A 22824-nucleotide genomic window follows, 5' to 3' on the forward strand; every position below is an offset into this window, starting at 1 on the left:
CTGTGATATGACCTCATATTGCTGTGAGATTGAATGAAATTATTTAGAATTAAAATGTATTATTAATTAGTACCCTGGATTTTTTTTAGCTTCATTTCTGAGATAAACTCATATAGCTCAGAAAGAGATGTATAATCACAAGCTTAAATATGGATTGAGTAAATTCAGTGCCAGATTCACAGATGAGAAACACCCTAGTGGCAACATTTGAAGGATTTAAAAGGCATTTGAAGCAGCCTGTACTTAATCAAAACAGACAATAAACAGAGTCAGTGCTGGACTGACACCCCCAGGCCAGCAAGCCTGTGCAACATCAGCTGCAGTAAATCCCATGTGGAACAAAACCACCTCTCTTCCTCAGCCAGGTTTATACAATTTTGGCCAGATGCTCAACCAGCAGAAATTGTAACAGCCCAGTTCACTTCAGATAAGCCTCTTGTCACATATTTATAAGCCACAGGGTGAGGTGGTTTTTAGGGGGTTCTTGGCCATGTCACCCTGTGGATGGGTAAACAAGCCGGTATTCAACTTGACAATGTTCATCTTTTAAAGGTCTTCAACATTGCTGACCATTGGAAAACTTATCAGGCTGCCATGTTTCCCTCAGAAACTGTCTGGTGTTGACGAGTAGGATTTTTTTTTTCCTGACATTTTGTGGGAGAACCTGCAAAAACATTTGTAAATTGTTTTGTGCTGCAAGAAGCACTCCTAAATCAGGTGCTCTTAGATAAGCTGGAGAGCAAACAGGGTGTTGGGGAAATGACTCACAGCTCAGAATGAGGTACAGAAATGGGTAATTGGGCCAAAATCTGGGCCTTGCAGGAGATTTATTGCAACAAAGATGATAGAGCTTGTCAAACTTGCTGTTCTCCCTGCCTCAAGTAGGAGGAAAGTAATGAATTTTCTTTTAGTGGGGGTATATGACAAGTGTTAAAGTGAGAAACTAACTAGAAAAGATAACTCATACTAAGGGGAAATAAAATACAAGTAATCTATCCATCCATCTATCTGTCTGTCTATCTATCTATCTATCTATCTATCTATCTATCTATCTATCTATCTATCTTTATGTCAGAACAGATCTTGAGTCTCAGAGAGTGTGAAATACTGATTAGGAAAAATATTTTCAAAGCAAATTCTGCACATAAGGGATGACAGAGCCTGAAAAGATTATAAGCCATCTGCATTTTCCCAGGAGTTCTCTGAGTGGAAATTATTTTCTGTTTGAGCTACAAAGATTAAACAGAAAAAAATAATCACATGGCATGTTTATTTGCACAGGGCTGCTGTAGGCATAGATTTTGTTCTTCCCCAAAAAAGAACTTACCACAGAGCTCTTCTGTGTCAAGAGTGCTGGAAAGATAAGAGTATAGAAGGTTAGTGAGGTTAGTAATGTTTTTTTTTTGTTGTATTGGTAAATAGTGCAACTCAAATATTAGCCTGACTGGCACATGAAGCCCCTGCTTGGGCTGCAGCAGAAGATGCAAGTGCCTGGCTCTGGCTGGCCTTGCTCTGCTGCCTTAAGTCAGAAGGCTGCAGCCTTTCTGAAGCTGGCTGCAGGTTCAGCCTCCATTCCTGGGCCCATTCCCACTGGCACCTTCCTACTCACTGCAAGCTCACTCTCAAGTTCAGCCTTTGTGCACCACAATGCAGTCACTGCTCCTCAGGCCCTACACATTTGGCCCCAGTTCTTGCAGAAATACATCTAAACACCAGAAATTTTTGGTTTGGGGTTTCTTCCTCCACCTTTCTGCCTGTACTCCCCTCAGAGACCTTGGCCTTCCATGCTAAAGAAGAAAAAACCCAGTAACTTTCTCCTGTTTGCAATCCTTGATGTGCAATAGTGCTCTATGGGAGAGCCTTGCAGAAGGAGGATAAAACCAGACATAGCCCACGAGCACACATAATTCCTAAGACTTTCTGGCCATGGCAGACCATTTCACCACTACTAACTCTGGCAAAATTAATAATTTGAAAAATACAGATGTACTGCCATACTCCCATGCCATCATTATATAAATATATAAATGCAGGGAAGTATTCTCTTCAATTCAAACCTGTTTTCTTGAAGCAGATCTCATCTTGATCAACTTTGAAGAGATATTTTCTCTCATAAGCAAGGCTTTAATAGTTAAAAGAAAAACACATTTCACCTACAGCTCATTACTGAAAGTTAGCACATTGCTTTTCTTCCAAGGAGGAAAAGATACAGATTATTAAAAAAACTTAAAAGCATGAATGTCCTCTTTGAATCTTGCTGAGGGGTGAATATTGAACAGCTGACTGCACTTAGTATTTTTTCATTTATCTTTTTAATGGAATTTTTAATTGACCTTTTAACAAAATGATGACACAGTACTATCTTAAAATCACTTTCTCCACTGCTAACTTCCATACATCTGGCTTTTATTTCACAAGGGAGAGAAACTGATAGAAATTGCAGGATCCTGGATTATCACAAACTTACATACTCAGGGCTATAAAAACTTCTGAACACTTTTAATTGATAATGTAAATGAGATTTTCACACAACACTTATTAATTGAAGTTGATTCTTATCTGCGTTCAAACAGGCCAAGTGAGATGGCTGCAAATGAGGCTTTCACCTGATTTCTCCAATGACCTTGGTGGCAGGGTTAAAGGAATTCACAGTCTGTAAGAACTGGTGCTGAACTGTGAAATTCAACTCTTAGGTAAACAAACCATGTGATGGGGAAGTGTCTGCAACCCCTCAAGGCTGTTTACCACAGATCACTATGGTATCTATGATCTAATGTGTCTGGCCAACTCTTCTGCAGTTCAGCAGCCCATTTTGGAACAGTCCAGATTTCACCTCTTAAATGCAGACTGAAACCCTGAAAGCTGGAAAATTTCCTGAGCCAAAGAGCCTTGACAGGATATGATGAGGTCAAAGGACAGGAGTTTGCTGTTATAATGCCTACTCTTTTTTCATTATCCCTGCATTTTCTGATCCTTCACATCATCTGCCCTAATGATTTAATGTAAAAGACTTCTGCATTTCTTAATGCACAGCTTGATAATGGTGTTTAAAACAGCCTTTCACATTGTTAACCAGACAAATTCATGCTCTCTTTTCAAATTTTATATTTAAATCCCTTCTGGTCTGTGTTCTTTTGTAACATCCTCAGCCCCCTGTTAGTGACATAGGGAGTGGCTCAGAGGCTTTCAGCATCCCTGTTTTCAACATGCTGTTTGTCCTATTGACAGGAGTGGCACAGCTGCAAATAGACTACCAGTGAAAATGGAAAAGTATTCAGGTGCTGAATTCATTTTCAGTTAGAACTGGACACATGAATAACCAGAAAATATTATCCAAAACATTTTGTGCAGCAGGCCTGTGAAAAAGCACAGAAAAGACATAAAGAACATGGATTTCTGTCTAGCATACTCAGTATTTCCTTCTGTTATAAATAGCCTTTGAGACTTCATTGTTCTCAGCATCCTGTTTGAAGGGGATGCTGTTCTAGGCAGGGAAGCTGTAATTTTGTCAGTCATTATTTCATTCTCTCTGAAATAATGACATGACGCTTCAAAAACGAGGTGTAAATAAACCTCAGAATTCTTTTGCTGCATACAAACAATTCTAAACTCCCTGAGAGACATTACAGAAATAATTAAAGAAGTTTGGCAAGTATTTAATAATAGGAGTGAGGTGCACACCAGAAGGCTGTTTCTGTAACTCAGTACTCAGGTTTACAGCAGCACATGTTCCTCATTTCAGTGGGTACATATGCCAAGGATGCTTCTGCCTAGACCCATAATCTGGCAATGCTGAACATGTTGTTAACAATATTTGCTGGATGACTCACATCCAGGCTCCAGCCCTCCACTCATGATAAGCAACCAAAGCATAGGGTGAGGCAAATGCATTCACATCACATCAGAATGATAATTCTCAATTTTCTTTCTGACTACTAGATGCAGTCCTTCTACCTGTCCGTGTCTAAAATGTTCTCTACCTAAAAATATGAGCTATTTTTAAAGGACTAATACACTGAGCAGTCCTGATCACTGAAAAGTTGATCATAGCTATTGGTCAGTGACAGAAAAAATAAGTCAAATTCACTTGACTGAGCCATGGCAAAAGGGCTGATTTGTGGTACCTCTGGAAGTGGTCCAAAATGCAGAATTGCAAAGCAGCAATGTGTGCTGGGGGCAGCCAGGGAGGAGAGAAGTTTAAAGCTATTCCACTCATCCACTGCTGTGTGTCCATGGATCCACCGACCTTACACGCTGTTCTATGGCACAAAAGGCACCTCTAGGCAGGGGAACCAGCAGAAGATCTATGCATTTTCCCTGGACCACAAGAAAAGGCGATATCTTATAGAGCATTGAGTCTGAAATATAAAGCACTTATTTTGTTGAAGAATCCAATACTATATGAAAGACTTTATGAACTAACTTAATTTAGGAAAATCATTGCCATGAATAACAGCTGGAGAAGGATAACACTTTCTTTTGAGATCTCTCTTCATTCTCAGATATGAGAAGGATTTATCTCAAAAGCTTGAACTAACTATCTTTTCAGTCCCATTTGCATGTCTTTTTGCTAAATTTGGTTTTAGGGATGAAAGTTTGAAGCTAGTATTGCCTATTGTTTAGTAGAAGCATATAATTGGTGAGTGAAAGGAAATAACTGCAAGGGTAACTGAATAGGAATCCATGGACAACCTCAGCCAAAAAGCTGTAAAGTCTTTGCAACAAGAAAACCTGTGTACCATCTCACTTTGTCAGCAAAATGAGGTTAACTGCTCCAACAATGCTGAGGGTGTTTTGCAGAGGAGTCTTATGTGTGCACTTCCATTTTAAGGATTTTCTGACTCACAGCTCCTTTGCAACAGCAAACAACACCTTTTGTTCAGGTTTGTTCAAGGTATCTTACCAGTGGAGGCAAAACTGCTTCCAGTAGGATGCAGTGCTGTAAGAAGCTCAGGCGTTGGCCTCTGGTCACAGAAAAGGGAGAGGAGGAAGTGGGAGTCCCAGAAGTGGGACAAAGCTTCTGAAGCTTCTGTCCCTGGAGATACAAACTTCCTGCTGCCCTGAGGACACTGCTGCTCTCCAATCCCAGATCTGTCTGGACTGTGCACCCTCTGGGCTCCCAAAGGCAGCAGCCAGCTTGGCTCTCTGGGCTCTGACATGGGCAGTGGGGTCAGCTCTTTTACTAGCCCACATTTTGCTTCACTAAATAATTGCCTAATTTGATTAGCTCCAGGCTAAGTGATTACTTCAGAATCATCACCTACTGCTCTGCCTGTGGCAGGACTGAAGGAGAGAATAAAAGGGTTTTTTTCCTGACTAAGAACTCATCTGACAAAACAACCCTCCTGTCCTTTGCACTCAGCAGTGACTCAGAGGGATGCGATGACTACACAGCTGACAAGTCACCTTAATCATCCCAGCTGTAACAGCCTTCGTGTTGCTAAAAGAGGCTTAATAATGCTATTAAAACTTGTGGTATATGCTAAAATTTGTAGAACACTGTACAAAGGCTGCAGAGCTATGATTTTTTTTTTTGCAGAGTCTGAATGACACAAATCTAAATGAGGAAATGAAATGCAGCATCACGTTGGCTCTTTTGCCACAGAGAGCAAATTTCAGAATTTTCACCCCGTAGGAGGGGATAATGTTTCAATTTCTGGTTTTGTCACAAAATGATTAAAAAAAACCAAAACAACAAAACCAAAACAACCCTGACATTCAATTATTTATTCTTAGACAAAATAAAATGTTTACTTTGGTTTCTTACACTCCTTGGAAATGCACAGGAGCAGGCAATTCCAAAATGTCAGAAATCAAGCGAACAAGGCAGAAGGTCAGCTTTTCTGAACAGGCATCTTCTTTTGGAAAAGGAAGGTGTGTGCCCAATGTAAGCAAAGTCAGGTGACATGGGAAGAATACAGAAACACAGCTTGCCAGTGTAGGAGAAAATTCATATAGCAAAAGATCAACTGGAGTTGAAGCTGCCCAGAAATGTGTGAGAAAATAAAAAGTTATTTTAAATACATTAATGGCAAAAGGCAGCATAGAAATAACATCACCTGTTACAGGATGTGGATGGGCACCTCACAAAAAGGTCATGGACAAAGCAGAGGTGTTTAATGCATTCTTTGCCTCTGTCTTCAACACAGACCAAGGGAGTTTCAGTGCCCTGAGCTGGAGGACCATGGCTGTGAGAATGTTTGACTCCCAGTAAACCCTAAAATTGTGTGGGATCTGCTGCTTCAGCTGAATCCCTACAAATCTATGGAGCCTGGTGGGGCTCATATAAGAATCCCCAGAGCTATCTGATGTCACTGCAAAACCTCTCTAGGTGATTTTTGAGTGGTATTAAAAATCTTGTGGTTCTCTGGGAAAGCCAGTTATAGAAGGGACCAGGCCTCCAAACTACACCTACCATTAAGCAGCCAGCTTACTGCAGGGAAGCCAATGTTATCTACTGCAGAACTGAAATGAAGCACTTTAAGTCAGCTCCATTTAGTTAAAGGCAACTGAAAATAGTCATTACTGTTTGATTTTTTCACTGAGAGGGATTGCCAGTTGTTTCTGCAGAAAGCTGAATTTCACATTAAAAATAACCACTCACATGGAAAATTTCCAAGCAAAATTCTATTTGCAGCTTGTCTGTCTGACCAGAAGATCTGTTAGCATCAGGATTTTGTAAATCATTCTTGGTAAACTTGTTTGATCAGTTGTGAAATGCTAAAATGTATAATCAGCTCACTCTGACCAGTATCTTGCCTTTGTCTCTGTGCTTCATTTCCAAACTGATTTCTATAGCTATGGTAATGAGAAAACTGTGTTAAAGCCAATAGCTGCAATTACATGTCTTAAATATTAACAAACACACCTTTCTGATGCCAATGCTGCACCATGTGCCTGATATTCTAATTAAATCTAAAAGAACCAGTTTTTAAAAAATGGTCAAACCCTAATATATTATTTTCCTCTTGCAAATTTGCATTCAAAAAATCCTTTAAAAAATTACTCACCTGCAATTCCCCTAATTAAAGAGCCTGTCTGTATGTATATTGTTCTTAATACATTTTTTATTTTTCTTGTTTTACTTAAGAGTTAATTATTCTTTTCTTGTATTGAACTGTGAAAGATCAGCAACAGCATGAGACTGAAATATGCCTTCCAACTAAAACAAAGGGAAACCATCCAAGGCAGAGATAATTAGTACACTTAGAATACCCTTAAATTGCTGAGGACTTGTCATTATGGAATTTACAAGCAGAACCTTGAAGGAAGCATTCTGGTCCATATAAACATGTCCTTTATTTTAGTTGCAGTGCCCAGCACTGGGCTCCAGGCTCACGGGTGCCCATGGCTGCAAGGATTGCTAACCAGCCTCTCAACACCCAGTTGTCACCTCTGGGAGTTTGCTGCTCGGGCAGACGATCTCAGCATTTCTCTTTTGACCCAAGGGAGGAACTAGGGCTCTGCTAATGAAGACCTGGGCAGGTGGGAGGAAGGTTTATTCACTTTGGGGATGAGACCCAAATGTAGATGTCCATATGGGCGCTGGCTGTCCAACCTTCCCTGCCAGGCAAAGGAGTCCCAGGGAATTCAGTGCAGTGAGAGGGTTTAACAGACCAGCTATGAGGAGGAGACTCAGAAATAATTTGATATAACACAGGCATCTAGTGTTGCTTCAAATGCTCTAGCATTTCTCCCATCATCCCTGTCCCAACTACTTCTGCTGTGTTACACTTTCCACCTTGGGCTGATTTTCAAGTGCGGACATCTCAAATGCCTAAAGCCTGGGCAACTGAGCTGAAGCTCATGTGAACAGTACCACATCTTAGGTGCCAGTGACTTCCCTGAGCATGAGGGAGCCTTAGACACCCTGCTGACACACAGGCATGCAAGTGTAGATGTCTCCATGGTGCCATGTGCCATCCTTCTCTATCTGCTGTGCATGCAGCATGACACACTCCCCAAATGCCCACCATAAGCTCAGTGCTGCCTGCAGCTGGCCAAGGCTCTCAGATCCTCACCAAACTCATCTGTAGTTTGTGCACAGTTTAACTTAGGCCACACACAAAGGTTTAATGGGGCCTCCCTACCTTTGGGAGGCTGCCTGTGCCCCAGGCCCTCAATAGTTCTAGCATCCCTCCTGCCTTGTAACTAGAATCCTGACTAAGGACTTTATTTTACCAATGTGTAAAGGGAGAAAAATAAGTCTGATTCCCCAGAGACTCCTGTGAGTCAGTAATCAGTGAAGCATTTATTGCACTATCTCTCTGGCAGTGCTGCAGACTAAATCCCCTTGAGACCTTCTGTATATCTCCTAGTTTGTACCTTTGCCAAATATTCTCATTATCTTCTGACACCTTTTCCCAGAGGATGCCATTATGCTAAAACAATTTCCATAGAAGTCATGAGTGGGGGGAGGGTAAAGGATTAGGGTAAGAGGAAGGTTACACTTGCAATGATTTTTGTGAAGACTTATTCTCTAAACCATTAACCATGTCAAGGATTCTTGCTCTGCTGAAACACAAGCTTGTCAGAGTTCACATTAACATTAGGTAGGAGATGATTTACCAAAGAAATGAATGGTAACAGCCTTCACCCCTTAAACCACTAATTTCAAACTTTTCCTGTATGTTTCTGCCTCCATGTACAAAAAAGACCTGTGCTTCTGATACCTTTCTCTACTTTCAGTACAATTATTCATACAATAACACATATAAACAAAACAGCAGTATTTCTGCAGAGCTTCCTCAATTGTGCTTCAACACTGTTTCACATGAAGGACGTTTTGCATTCATTTAATAACAAGAATGCTCTGAGATAGCAGAGTATGTGGTACTTCAGCTCCAAAATTACTTCAGCTCTAAAATGACTACAACCTGCAGACCATGTTCCTCATGACCCTCCTTGTCAGCACAAAGAAAGTCTTCTGGTGCCTTTGCAGCACTCACATTTGCTCCAACAGCCTTCCCATTGCTCCCACCAGCCCTGCAGAGCCTCACTGAGCATGTGGAGCTTGGAGCTCAGACTGGGGGAGGAGAGAGGGGTGAGGAACCACACTGGGTTTCCTTCACCCTCACAAACCTCCAAAAAAGTTAACTCAGATTTCAAATAGAGTGCATTGAGATTTTTTGAAGTGTTAGGACAAGCACTGACCAAGGTCCAAACTGACATTACAGATGTGTAACATGGATGGCATGTCAAATATATGTCAAATCAGGACAGAAAAATAAACTCTTCCTCTTGCCCCTTCCCTGCTCACAGATATGCACTCATGTTGGTCTAACTCTTACTCTGGGGGCCTGGCTCCTACTCAAGAAACTGTGGGGATCTACCTTGGCTTCCTGATAACTTAAGAAGAGCCTAAGATGCTGCCCAGATGCTTAGAGTGTGTTTATATTGGGGCTACCTGCAAACAATTATGAAAAGGGGAGGAGAAGCACTGTACAACTCCAGGCTGAAGCTTAAATCAAAGCTCTTGATTTCCTACCTGTATTTGTTTGGTTGGGTTTTTTTCTGGGTCTTTAAGTACAGGAAACTGCAGTAGAAGAAAATGCATGCTAGGAAACAAGAGCTTGGAGATGTGGCTGTAACAGCCTCGACCTGATCCCTTCTGCATCAATGCAAAGCCTTTCCTTCCACTGGCAGTGTGAGGGCATCTGAGTGTGGACCCTCCACAGCTGCTGATTTATACCATTTAATGGTATGTGATTGCCCAAAGGTTTCATGAGCTCCTTGAAAGCACAAATAGAAGTGGCTCTAAGGGGCAGTCAAATGCCTAATTGGCTTTCAGCTTCACTCTGAAGTAATAACAATACTGGAAACAGCACTTACAGGAGAATGGTTGACTGCTACTCCCCTAAAACAGTCACCTTGCAATTACATGTCAGCAACGTTCATTGTATGGCCTAATCAAAGCTTACCTTCAAGAAAGGTAAAATATCATAGCAGGACTAAAAGATGGAAAAAAATTTCCTTTTTGCATCGATATGCTACTTCACCTAATTCGGTTGCCTTATGCATTTGTTTCTGGCTGTGTCCAAAGGAAAAAAGAAGCTAAAAAATTAAGGCAATCAATTTATACACAGTGTCTTTAATAGTAATTATTTAATATATCAAATGTCATAAAAATGTAAGGTACATATTTTTAAATAGAAAGAAAAATAGTATACATGGAAGTACCTTCAAAAACCGCAAAATGTATGTCCAAGTTATGTATTCCAAACTGAGGAAATACCCTCAGCTATTGCAAATTTTCAGTACAAGCAATGATCTGCCCTGAATTAATAACCTGTACTTTAGGGTCTAGGAAAAAATGTACATTTAAATTCATCCTGTCATAATAAACTCCTATTCAACCTATGTCTTGGAAACTTGGTGTGGCAGTAACTAATGCTTACTCATCTGTGTTTTTCCTGCTGATTAGGCACTAATTGACTCCTTTTACTCTGTAAAAAGAGAACACCTGACTGCTTCAAATACCAAGGTGCAGAGATCCTAGTCAGTCATGCATACACAACCTGAATTATTGGGAAGTTAAACCCTCTGTTATTTTCCCTGCTATCACACTGGAAATGGTAATTACTCATTTCAGCAGTCTTCTACAGCCTATCTGCTTTGTGACAAGCATGTTGCATTAGCTTGGATTGGTCTTTTTAAAAGTTAATAATCTAAATCTCACTTCAACCAGACTGACATTAGGGCCTGTGTAATAGTGGGGTTTAATACCTGCTTAATTTAGTTCCCTTAGAAGTGTTAAGCCAGTGTAAGTCATTCATGCTTTGAATCTTTTATTGGAAAATTGCTGCAGTACAGCTGAGAAGGGAATTCAAATTGCCTGAGTTTGTGGTCCATGGCTATCACCCCAGGGCCACATCTCCTTTTTCATCTTGAGGCTTTAAAGTACAAAGACTTGTGCACACAGACAGTGAGGTTTTGAATGCTGGCAGAGCTAAAGGATTTAATGCAGGTGGAAACAACCCAAAGTCTGCTCTTGTGACAAGATGGTTACAAAATCTTGAGATACTCCAAGAAATGAACAAAGGGATCATGACATGCTTCCCTAGACATCTGTCCTAGGCATCATGTGAAGTGTAAATCACTGCATAATCACAATGCTTATGAAGTATTCCTGGGATAGGGAGCTACAGTCTGCAATTTGTAACTGGTGAAGTGAAGCAGAGAGAAGATAAAATATTTGCCCAGAGTTTGACAGTGTCTGCATTTTAACTGGATAAGAAAGGCAAAAATAATCTGTGCAAATCTCCTCCCACTAGGTAAAAAATTGAGCAGAATTCTTTGCCCTCCCCTCCTGAAAACCAGCCATAAAATACTTCTGAGTTGCATAATTTTCATTTCATTCCATTGGATAATTTGGAAGTAAAAATATCTTAAAATAGATGGTCTGGGGATTGTTTGATATGTACATGGTTCTCCTAATGCTTACATTAAAACACTTCCCAAGGTTCAATGAACATTTTGCTACTTTTCTTAGCTAGCTCATTAATTTGAGACATTTTACCATAACTTGCCCTTTTCAGGAAATGCCAGCGAGTAAAGTTTTTGCTTCATCATATCTGCTCCATGTGATTTTTATTTCTTTTGAAAGTTATGTTAGCAAGGAAATTATATTATACTGGCCAAGCTGTCTCTCTTTGCTATATCCATCTGATATTTGGCCTGTGACACCTTGCTGACAGGTTTCCTCAAAAGCTTACAAAGGGGTAGAGGAAAGCTTTTAGAGTGTATTTGTCTCTGTTATATATCAAGCATGGTATAATACTTTTCAGCTGCAAAGTCACCCTAAAGCCTTTCATCAGTTCAAGGCTCCATGAAAAAAACACTCAAAATCTTCTTGTTGCTGTTTTAAATCCAAGTCTCAAGTACATTTTCTTACCCAAATCTAGGTTCTCCTCCTCCTCCTGTAACAAATGTTAATCCATCAATACAGAGCACCCTTTCTTCTGGTTCAAAATGGTAATTTAGTAGCTTGTCTTAATCTTCCACCTGCTCCATTCCCTGCAATACATGAAAACTGAACTCTTCACAGCATTTACTCTGAAACTTTTGTGCCCAGATTTTTGCCAGGCTTTTTCTGGACAGTGAAATGACCTCTCTCTCAGATGGCTGTCATGACAGTTTAATTACCTATTTTCAATTAATAGCAGCAGCATTCAACAATTGCACCAATTCTTCAGGTGTGCCTATCTACCAGGAGGAAAAACATAATGTTATCCTCACTTTTCTACATATTTTTCAGATTTATTAATATTATTATTATCATTAATAATAATAATAATAATAATAATAATAATAATAATAATAATAATAATAATAATAATAATAATAATAATAATAATAATAATAATAATAATAACCATCATCATCAATTTATTTTTTAAACTTTACAAATAAAAAGGAGGGAAAAATAGATGGAGAATATCTGTATTTTTTCTTAGAAATCTTGCTTAGTATCAAGAATTTCTGCCCTTATCAGGATGCTTTCAGACAAATGGAATTATGCTAAAATAAAACTACTTACACAGATATGTGGTACACATGAGGAAGTCTAAAGCTGTATGAATGGGTTTGGCTCCGAAATGAGTTTTTGACTCTGGGTCATTCATTGACCTTGGCCATAAGGGCACATTGTTAGGTCATTTTCAACTTGGTATCCACCCAATATCCTTTTCTGCCAAGCTGTTTTGCAGCTGAGCGGGCCCCAGCACTTATTGGTACATAGAACCATAGAATCATAGAATTGTTTGGGTTAGAACAAACCTCTAAAACCATCGAGACCAACTGTTAACCCAGCACTGCCAAATCCCCCAAATATCTCCAGGGTGGTGACTCCCCCTCCCTGTCTCCATCACCCCATCCCTTAATCACCTCATAAATCCTGTAGTATTTTTTATTCCCCACAAGTCCAACAGATCGAATACCATTTCTTCTGCTTACTTCAGGACATTATTTTGGTAAAAGGTCTAAAATCTTGTGAACTCTACTACATTTAATTTGATTCCATTTCCCACGAAAGCTGGGGCTTGTTTTTCCCCAGAAGCAGGACTTTGCACTTCTCCTTGCTGAACTTCATGAAGTTCCTGTCAGCTTATTTCCCCTCGGCCTTGTTAAACCCAACCATAATGGGAATATCCCAAGGGACACACCAGCACAACTCTTTACTATATATAATTGCTTCATTTATTTTATTTCCTTCTCAACATCTGCTCCAAGTATTCATCTCAGTATGACTCAGTGGAATTGAGAATTGAGGAATTCACAGTTAAGCCTGAAGGAGGCCCGAGCTCCTTTTCTTTCCATGGTGGGGGAATGCAGAAAGCATCCAATTTCCACCCTGTGTTCTCAGTACCCAAATCACATCTATTGAAATATGAACATTGAAATATGCAAATATTTCAATGAGTTTTCAAAACTCTTCACTTATACAGTTTATATCCATATGACACAGCCTGGCTTCCTTCAAGCACCTTTCTACATAAACTTGTTTCTTAAAATCAGTCTGAGGTCTGTTTTCCATTTGCAGGTACAGAAAGGGGCACTGGAATTGTAAGAAGGGTGCACTTACTCAGTATTGTGTGTATCAATGGTGCAAAAAAGCTCATGCAGTTCTCTCCACTCAGAACTCTATCAGCAAAGTAAGTTTTGAATTCATCAAGGGACAGTTTTCCATCATCTGAAACAATAAAGAAATGGAAATTGACTTAATTTAATTCATGTTTTTTCTTGTTTATTTCATGCAGTAAAAGAGGAAAGTATTAAAAGCGTCTAGGTCTTTAGCTTAAATGTAGAAACTTTACATTTTTAATGCAAGGATGATAATCAGCAAACAAAAGTCAAATAAAGATACACCTTTTCCTGTTATTTAGAAGAAATCTGAAAGATTAAATTGTACTTAAGTAATGATTTATCTAAATTGATTGAGCCTTTGCATGAAGCATAAAGAATGTTTTTATAGCCTAACACTTCACAACTTTTTTTGGGTAGCACTAAATGTAAGTTCACATGTTTCTTTCTTTCCCTCAGTAACATACTGAATACCTCACAGGGCACAAAAAAAAAAAAACCAAACCAAAACTGTAGAGGATAAGACGAAGATAAGCATCAGACTGATCTACAGTGTATTGTGACTTAATTTTATAGTGGTGAAGAATCTATTATAAAGGCACTCTCTAATTCCTGTGACTAAATGCTGTACTACAGCAGGCAGATTTGAAGAGTAGAGCTGAGAAGTTTCCTCCTTCTTTTACTTGCTATTATTTCATAATTTGACTGGAATATATGGCTTCAGATATTGTGAAGAGGTTTCAAAATTGTACAAATTAAATGCCTGTTTCAACAAAACCATTTTGAAATGTTGAATATGAAAAGACAGAGTGTAGCTGGAGATGATCATCATTAAAATCAAAATAAAATGTCAAGATCTTTAAGAGCCAGAGACCAAGATGGCACAAAACTGCAATGATTACCTAGCTGAGAATCTAAATACATTTGCCATTTGGCTCTGGTTACAGAAAAGGAATATCAAATATTGAGTGTGTTGAGCTGAGTGTTCTCACAGATAAGCTTCCTTTGGCTCTTACAGATACAATCAATTGCTTAATCAAACTACCTCTGCAGCTTTATCCTTTGCTGGGAAGGCTGATTTACATGCAAGTTATACACATACTCAAGAATACTTGTGACTGAGAATACTCAATGACTTTTGGTAACTTTCCTGAGATAAACATATGAGTTTACCCATAGAACAGCCTGGGGGTATGACACAAAATACAAAAAAAGTCTGTTTCAGTCCTTCAGGATCATTGGCTTTATCTCAATCCAGAAAATCACTGATCAACCAACAGATTGGGTACTTTAGCTATTTTCTTTATTTTTTTGTCATCGAAGAGCAGACATTGCCTTTTCATTCATTGCTGTTTATTCTTAATAACATTCTGAATGTTATTGACATTGAGTGACAAATCACTGAGATTGTTTCTGGCAAAACACAAGGGCTTTTTGAACCTGTTTGGTACTTACAGACTTCATAGAGTTACTTTTACCAAAAAAACAGCTCTGATTAACCAGGGCACTTCTCTGATTTTGTGTAACTGTTTTGCCAGAGCAGCTGGGGAACGGCTTCACTGCCAGTTGCCATCCTTGTGCTTCCTCAGTGCTCAGATGAAGCTCAGACCCAACGCTGAACAAGTGCTCCCTGTGCTGTTAAACTGAAGATGCATTTGCCTAGACAGTTTAGTTTTTTCCCCCCCCAAGTGTCAAGAATAGCTTTTATTTTAAAGGCTGTGTCATGTGTCCTCAGCACCACTGCCCTGGGCACACCTCAGTGCCCTTGGAGTGCCCAGATAAACGCTATCTGGTTTAAGTGCTGAGCAGAAACCTCTATTAGAGATTCTTCAATCCTTGCCACTGGCAAGTGACAGGGGAAGGATGAGTAATGAAATAAACTTCTCTGAAGCTATGCATCCATCAGGGAAATCAACCTTCAGCTGTATTTGCCTTGGCAATGTTATTTAAGAAGCTGTTTTGCAAGACCTGCTTGCTTTTGTCTGTCTTCTCGGACATCTTTCAAAAGAAGGGCTTCTTTAAAAGCAGGCACAGTCACCCGTTCTCCTTTGTCTCCCAACTGGCAGACAAGTAAATAAAATGAAAATATAAACAATAAAATGAATTTCCCCACATTGCACTTGCAAATTTAGAAACAGATTCACACAGTGGTTTACAGGAGCCTTCCTCCACGTTACAATTGCATTCTCACATTTATTTCAGTAACATTTACCTGTCTATTGAGTAGATGTTTTTCTGTGTAAAATATGCCCAAGCGACATCCCCCAGCCAGTCGGCTGCAGAAATGCTACTATAATCTTCAGGATATTCTTTAGATAGCTGATGCCTTCAGTAGAGAACAGCATATCTGACAGAGGAAAATCACACACAGTCTCTGAGTTGAAAGGTGATTTCAGCAAGCTAAAAGGTATCGAGTGAAGAATGGACAAGGGCACAGAGGTATTTGGAGCCTCTGTGTTCCCCTTGCAAGATCAAGGGTTGCATTCTCAGTAGATTATTACTTTTTTTTTTCCCCATCTATTTCACAGTCAGACTGTTTGTGATTGGACTTCTGCAATGTAGTCTGCATTTGAAATTCCATTCCTGTGCTAAGAGAAGGGAATTCTGGCAGGAGGCAATTTTAATTGGGCACATGTCACAGCTGCATGGTCACAAGAGGCCCCTGGGTGACATTCACCAACAACTGAAATAATTTCACTTGACTGCAGGTCACTGCAAGGCTGATGGGATGCCCCACGTCCCTCCTGGCATATCAGGGGATAAGAGAGACATTTCATGTAGACAAGCACATGCAGGTGCTGCATTCACATACGTGTGAGGCAACCACTGTTTCTTGAGAGATGAGGGAAGTGAATTTTTTGGGGGGTTAGAAAAGATTGCATTTGGCAGTTCCAGTTTCCCATTTTTTCTTTGCTCCCTCTGTTGAAGGCTAGGGACAAGATTTTATTTTTCGTGAGGAATTTAATGAATTTGATTTTGTTTTAAATAGCAAAAGAAATTAAACAAATGAAGATTTTTCCTTTTAGCTGGATTTTTTTTCCAAATTAGTTCTGTGTGAAATCCACATGCTTTCCTTTGAGCATGTGGTGTTCTATAAAGTAAACCTTACCAAAATTTCATTTTGACATACAGACCTGAAACATCTCCTTTCCAAAAAGGTCAATGTGCAGCATCTCACCTTTATGAAATTGCTTTTTTCTCCCCTCAGGATTTTCTGTTGCTTCTGTCAATATTATGAACCATATAGTTCTTTAAAATCCTTCCCTGTGTCTTGTTCTCCCTTTAAAAAAAATCATATGACCTTTTCATTTATGGGAGATATATGGATCAGCTCCACAAAAAGCAGAGCCATGAAATAAGAACTACAGAGAGAGTTTATGAAGCTGATCCTCTCATGGAATTTCTGCATAGCTGATATTTCCAGAAATAGGACAGTAACAGAATGATATATGCACCTGGCTGGCAAAGAAAGAAGCCATTTGTATGACTTCATTCACATGGCTGTTTGCTAAAGGACTTTCTTAATTGACCACAAATGCCATAAATTATTGTAGCATTTTTGAGTACTAGCAGTTCAGTGGAATGTCTTGGCTCTTTTGGTCTTTCATTTTATACTGCCTTTGCAAGAATATTTATCTTTCCTTGTGGTGGAAGGCTTACCTGAAGTCCCACAGGCCACGAATTCATAGTAAAAATGCTTATACAATACTCCTACTTATCAGCTCCATCCACTTTTTTTGATTTTTTTTTTCCTTGCTGTCTAGCAAGAATCTAGTAAAGTTTTTGATGATATTTTCTCTGAAGGTATTTTAATCTCACAAAATGAATGAATACAGCAGAGGAGGTTCTATTAAAAGTATAGGAGAGAATTTAACAGGGCTGTGTCATGGACAGTAATGTAGTATTTGTTACTGAAAGCCAATAGTTGATTTCCTGTAGTACAGAAAGGAGACACTGAAAATGTAAGTAGACCAGTCATTAACCAAAACCAGTAATTTATGGTGACAACAGTGTAAGCATTTTCAGTAAGTGGTCACATATCCAATAACCTTGCTGAAAATGAACTTACTTCACAGCCTTGAAACAAATCTCCCTATCAATGTGGCACAAGCCTGTGCATTGCTAGATAAGCAAAGTGGAAGTCCCATGGGCAATTGATGGTTGAGCAAACACAATTAAAACCTAAAAGCTGAAATAATTTCAAGTTCATGGACATTAACAGTACTGAAGTGACTGAACTTAGCCACTTTTCTGCCAATAATATGTTGTAAAGAAACCTATACAGGTAGGAATACCAGTGACCGAAATCTCTGGGGCTGATATGGTTTTGTATTGCTCTGGTTTGTCCCCAGTACTGGGAGCTGTTCCCCCTGTTTTCACAGTGATGTACAGTAATGAGCTGTGGGGAAACCCAAATGAGGACTGAAGTGCTCCTAAGCACCAAAGTGGATCCACCAGGGCTGACACAGCACGAGCCCAAAGTCCAGGGCAGGGACACAAAGCTCCGGGGTCTCTTTTAGCCTCCAGGGGGTTGATGAGTTCTGCTCATGTGCTCTGACCCTCATCAATCTTCAGGGCAGATGAACACACATTATTCCAAACACCATGAGCAGGTCTGAGGGGGATGCCAGCAGAGCTGTGCTGTGGTTGACAGGCAGTGAAGCTAGAGATGCACCACTGCAGGTGCAGGGAGTCCTCCTCCTCTTCCCATGCCATCCCTCACCTCGGAATTCACCTTGCACCATCACTGCCCATGCAAACAACTGGCAAGCTAGCTGACTGAGGGAGATAACAAAGAAAACACTACCAAAAAACTCTCACAGTGATGGATTCTGTGGCTCCTGAGCTCTCTGAAGGAGCCTACCATAGTCTTGTGCACATGAGCTGGCGCAGGAATAGCAACCAGAAGTGGGCTGTGGAGGTGAGATTTCTGTCTCAGAAACAGTACACAGTTATTCAACATACTCAGTTATACCACCAAACTGTACAGTAGTCACTCGCTGTCCAAGAGTTCTTCCTTGTAAGTTTTCACTGATTTTCTCAATGGTATCCATTTGCCTTCTCTTTATTGAATGCACCCAGTATCTGTTTTCTGAGGATTGACTGGACTGGGAATTACTTGTCAGGGTTAAACCTGTCTGATCTGTGGGCTTGACACTGTTCAATGCTTCTCTTGTTAATAAAAACCTTATGACTTCTGTAGTATAAATATGTGCATTGGATTCAAGGGTTTATTCTTCCAACTGACACACTGAAAAAATACAAAAACAAGCTGATTTCTGGATGTAGCCTATGGTGGTTTAAAACAGATAAGATGGAGCTTCTTACAAGTATTTCAGACCTTCTTGAGTCAGTGTCACTAGAAAACACTCACATGTACCCAAAGTGCAAATCAAACACAAATGTCAAATTGTGAAAGCATAAGATCTGTCCTTAAAGAAGGGAAGATCAGATCACAACACAACATAATACATGGCACTGAATCTGCAGGAAACATAAAATGACATGAGGGATGTCTGCTTTTCCTGTTAGGATGTTTAAAACATGACATAAAATGCTGAATTAATGATAGATTCTTTTTTCCAAAGGAAAGAGGCAAGACGTGCAAGAAATCTTACCATTCTTGTCTGCTCTTCTTAATATCTAAACAAAAAGAGAGACAGAAAGAACAGAGTCAATTTTTTCTTTTGTATGGGTTAATAACAAGCAATGTTCTTAGTACACATTAATAGTTTGGGCTCTACATCACATTTTCACAAAGCTGCATAGAGTTTTAAAGTTCTTAATATGTCTTCATCCATCCCTCTGAGCTTTTTTTAACTCCTCTCTTGCTGTGTGCACTGAAAACCAAGACCATAACAAGAACCAGCTTTATTTTCTAGTTTGTTTATGGATTTCAAGGATGATGTTCAGGCACAAAACCTGGTACCATATGGCTACCATGATACTGGACTCAGGTTTGAGAGAAGTGGCTTAAAGAAGCAGATGAATGATGGCTGGGAGGATGTGCTGAGCATCTGAGATGGTGAGAAAGACTCATGGTTTGTGTGGGTGGAGGAAGCAAAGGGTAAGTCAGGAGAGGAGCTGGGTGGCACAAAGGGATCAGACTCGGTGTCACTGCAATGGGGAATCATCCAGGAAATGCTGCCACAAGTGTAGGCAAGGCAAGAAAGCAAATCTTCCAAACGTAGTTTCTATTGCTGCAGCAAATATCACTGAAGTGTTTCAAACATGTTTTTGCACATATATTTTTGAGAGCTGACAGCAATGGAAACACTCTCTGGTCTATTAAAATGTTAGTAGCATTTAAACAGTTTCTCCAGCACATGCCAGGGCTGCTCTGCTCCTAGAAGTGAAACCAGACAAGATGGATCCAAGTGCCCAGCTCTCTTGGAGCACCTTCATGATTGTTTTGTGGAGGGTGGGGTTGGCAGGGAAACCAACAGAGTTGTGACCCACATCCAGGACTTCACTGATGGTGAACTTTGCATTGAACCAAATTTGCAGCACATAAAATATGAAATATACTTAGTAAGATGACACTTTCCCTCCCTATTTATCCAAATAAATGATAATTCAATTTTCAGTGTAAGGCTTGGACTTTTGAGGGGATGTAGCCGTGGAGTTTCAATCAAATGAAATGTCCCATAACCATTGGTCAAGAGTGGCAAAAGTTTCTGCTTAAGTAATTTTAAAAAATTATTTAAAATCAATTATTTTATGTATTTATTATTTTTATAATTATTATTTAAAATGTATATTAATTTGTTCCAATTAATTAACCCCCCCTGCCCCCAACCTTAAGCAAGTATTAAAATCTTTTAGACACTTGAGAGGGAGTTTGACAGAAGACCACAGAAGAGGTTGTTTTAGCAATCATAAATCACTCTCATTAGGTCTCTCTCTCTGGAGAGAGATTATTTATAAGAACATTTAGTGACAGAACAATGGGAAATGATTTCAAACTGAAAGATAATAGGTTTAGATTAGATGTTAGGAAAAAAATCTTTGCTGTATGGGTGCTGAGGCACTGGTACAGGTGGCCCGGGGAGGTTGTGGATGGCAGAGTTCGAGGCCGGGCTGGATGAAGCTCTGAGCAGCCTGGTCTAGTGGAAGGTGTCCCTGCCAATGGCAGGGCTTTAGAACTGGATGATTTTTAAGATCCCTTCCAACCATGCCATTTTATCATTCTATAATTTTATAATTCTATTCCCCAGGGGAATCAGGACCTCAGTGCCTGCCCTTTCTGTGCAGCCTTACAACCAACCTCTTGCTGCCTGATCTAATTTAAGTGTGTTTATATAGGTGGGGGTACTTCACTGAGGAATAATCACACACCTACACATCCCCAAATATCTAAAATATCCGTGACATGAATGTACTCTCGCAGCAGAAGGGCCCCCAGGGTCCAGTCCCTGCTTTGAAGCAGGCATGGCTTGGATTTAAGGTTTTCCTCCAGATATAAGAGGAAAATCACAGAAACAGCCTCCTCCTATTTGTTGGTTTGTGAAAGGTATCTGCTTTCCTATAAATATGAACGTGACACTGGTTTAAGAAAGTGCTGAAAATTAAACAAATAATTTTGTTTTGAAATCTTTTCTACTTTAGTGAAATCAAAAGTTTTCAGTTTATCAGATAATCTGACCATGTGCAATTTCTAATCCAGTGTGCTAAGTTAAATTGAGGAGCTGGCTGCATTTAATGTTATTTAACTCTTTCCTGACAATTTGGATTTCTCTTCTGTTTTTGTGATGTATGATTGTAATTCTCCCATTTCTTTTACAAGTGGTATCTCTGAGACAAAAGGAAAAAAAAAAACCACAAAAATACCCAACTAAAGAAAAAAACCTGCATTTTCAATATACACTTGAATTGAAATGAAAATTGAATTGAATTGAAAAGTCAATAAAAAGTCTTATTTAAACAATTTTCTGTGGAGGCTAGAGAAATCAGGAGATGAGCAGATGAGGTTCATTTGAAATAATTTGGGGAAAGGTTGGGGAAGTTGAAGTGGGCATATTAGAGAAAACACCTAGATAAAGAGTCCTTTAATACAGGCTATGCCATTTTCAGCTGATTTGTGGAATAATGCCAGCACAAGAGCTGGTCTGAAGTGGATCAGCGTTGGTGGTAGAGTTGGTCTCAAGATTTGCAGGTCTCACCAAGGTCAGGGGATACTTTGAAGATCTTTGGATGGGAGTTTGCCTTGGAACAAAGAAATACTCTGTGCTGCACAAATTTAGACAAAAAAACTTCACAGCTGCACCTTGCAAGATGCCCTTGGTGACTGCCTAGCACAGCACCTCTCGGGGCTGCGTGGCCAGACGCTCATCAGGGCACCTCCCTGGGCTCACCCTCAAAGGGCTGAGGGGCTCAGGATTCTCTGCACATTGACCTTGGGCTCCTCAAATTCATCAGGGTCTAAAGGGATGGGAAGAACCTGCATGGTTAGTGAAAAAAACCCCAAAAACTTTTATAGGGTGAGAAACTTTAGTGAAAAGCACCCCCATCCCCTTGCCCCATAAAAACAATAAAATTTGAAGTAACTTATTTAGAGAGGTGCCTGTTTAGACTGTTTTCACTCATTTAGAATGGTGACAGAACCTCTTCTAGCCACCCCCAAACACACTAACGTGCTCTCCTAACACATGCAGCCATTAGAAACAAAAGGGGAAGGAGAAAGGGGAAGGGGAAAGGATAAGGGGAAGGGAATGGGAAAGGGAAAGGGGGAAGATTCACAGTCTCACTGGGCTTCACCCCCTTCCACCGAGGGAGGAGATAACAGGTCAGGGAAAAAAAAAAAAAAAAAGAAAGAAAAGAAGAAATAAAAGGAGGGAGGGGGGAAGTATGGAGAGGAAAAAAGGCAAAAGAAAAAGGCAAAGCATAACAAACCAGGTGCCCCCTCCCCAAACACTGGCAGGTGCCCGGTGCGAAGGATGGTTTCCGTGCCCTACTCACATCGCGGAAGATGCGCAGCCCCGCTCCCCGCTCCGCCGCCATCCGCCCGCCTCAGCCGCAGCAGCGCCCGCAGAGCCCGCCCAGGGCCGGGGTCCCTGCGGGTCCGGGCCGGGGTCCCTGCGGGTCCGAGCCGGGGTCCCTGCGGGGGCCGGGCCGGGGTCCCTGCGGAGGCCGGGCCGGGGTCCCTGCGGGGGCCGGGCCGGGGTCCCTGCGGAGGCCGGGCCGGGGTCCCTGCGGGTCCGAGCCGGGGTCCCTGCGGGTCCGAGCCGGGGTCCCTGCGGAGGC

General features: G+C 40.5%; 1 protein-coding gene across 1 annotated transcript in view; it reads right to left on the minus strand.

The window, feature by feature from the left end:
* Nucleotides 1-22621, minus strand: part of NECAB1 (N-terminal EF-hand calcium binding protein 1) — a 49867-nt gene extending 27246 nt beyond the window's left edge. Inside the window, 5 exon segments of the mRNA XM_036379201.2 lie at nucleotides 1328-1353; nucleotides 13583-13628; nucleotides 13631-13690; nucleotides 19200-19224; nucleotides 22540-22621. Of these exon segments, the coding sequence (XP_036235094.1) occupies nucleotides 1328-1353; nucleotides 13583-13628; nucleotides 13631-13690; nucleotides 19200-19224; nucleotides 22540-22581 (199 nt within the window). The 5' untranslated portion in view covers nucleotides 22582-22621.
* Between the last annotated feature and the right edge of the window lie 203 nt (nucleotides 22622-22824).

The sequence above is a fragment of the Molothrus ater genome, chromosome 1 (genome assembly GCF_012460135.2).
Source record: "Molothrus ater isolate BHLD 08-10-18 breed brown headed cowbird chromosome 1, BPBGC_Mater_1.1, whole genome shotgun sequence".
Taxonomy (NCBI): Eukaryota; Metazoa; Chordata; class Aves; order Passeriformes; family Icteridae; genus Molothrus; species Molothrus ater.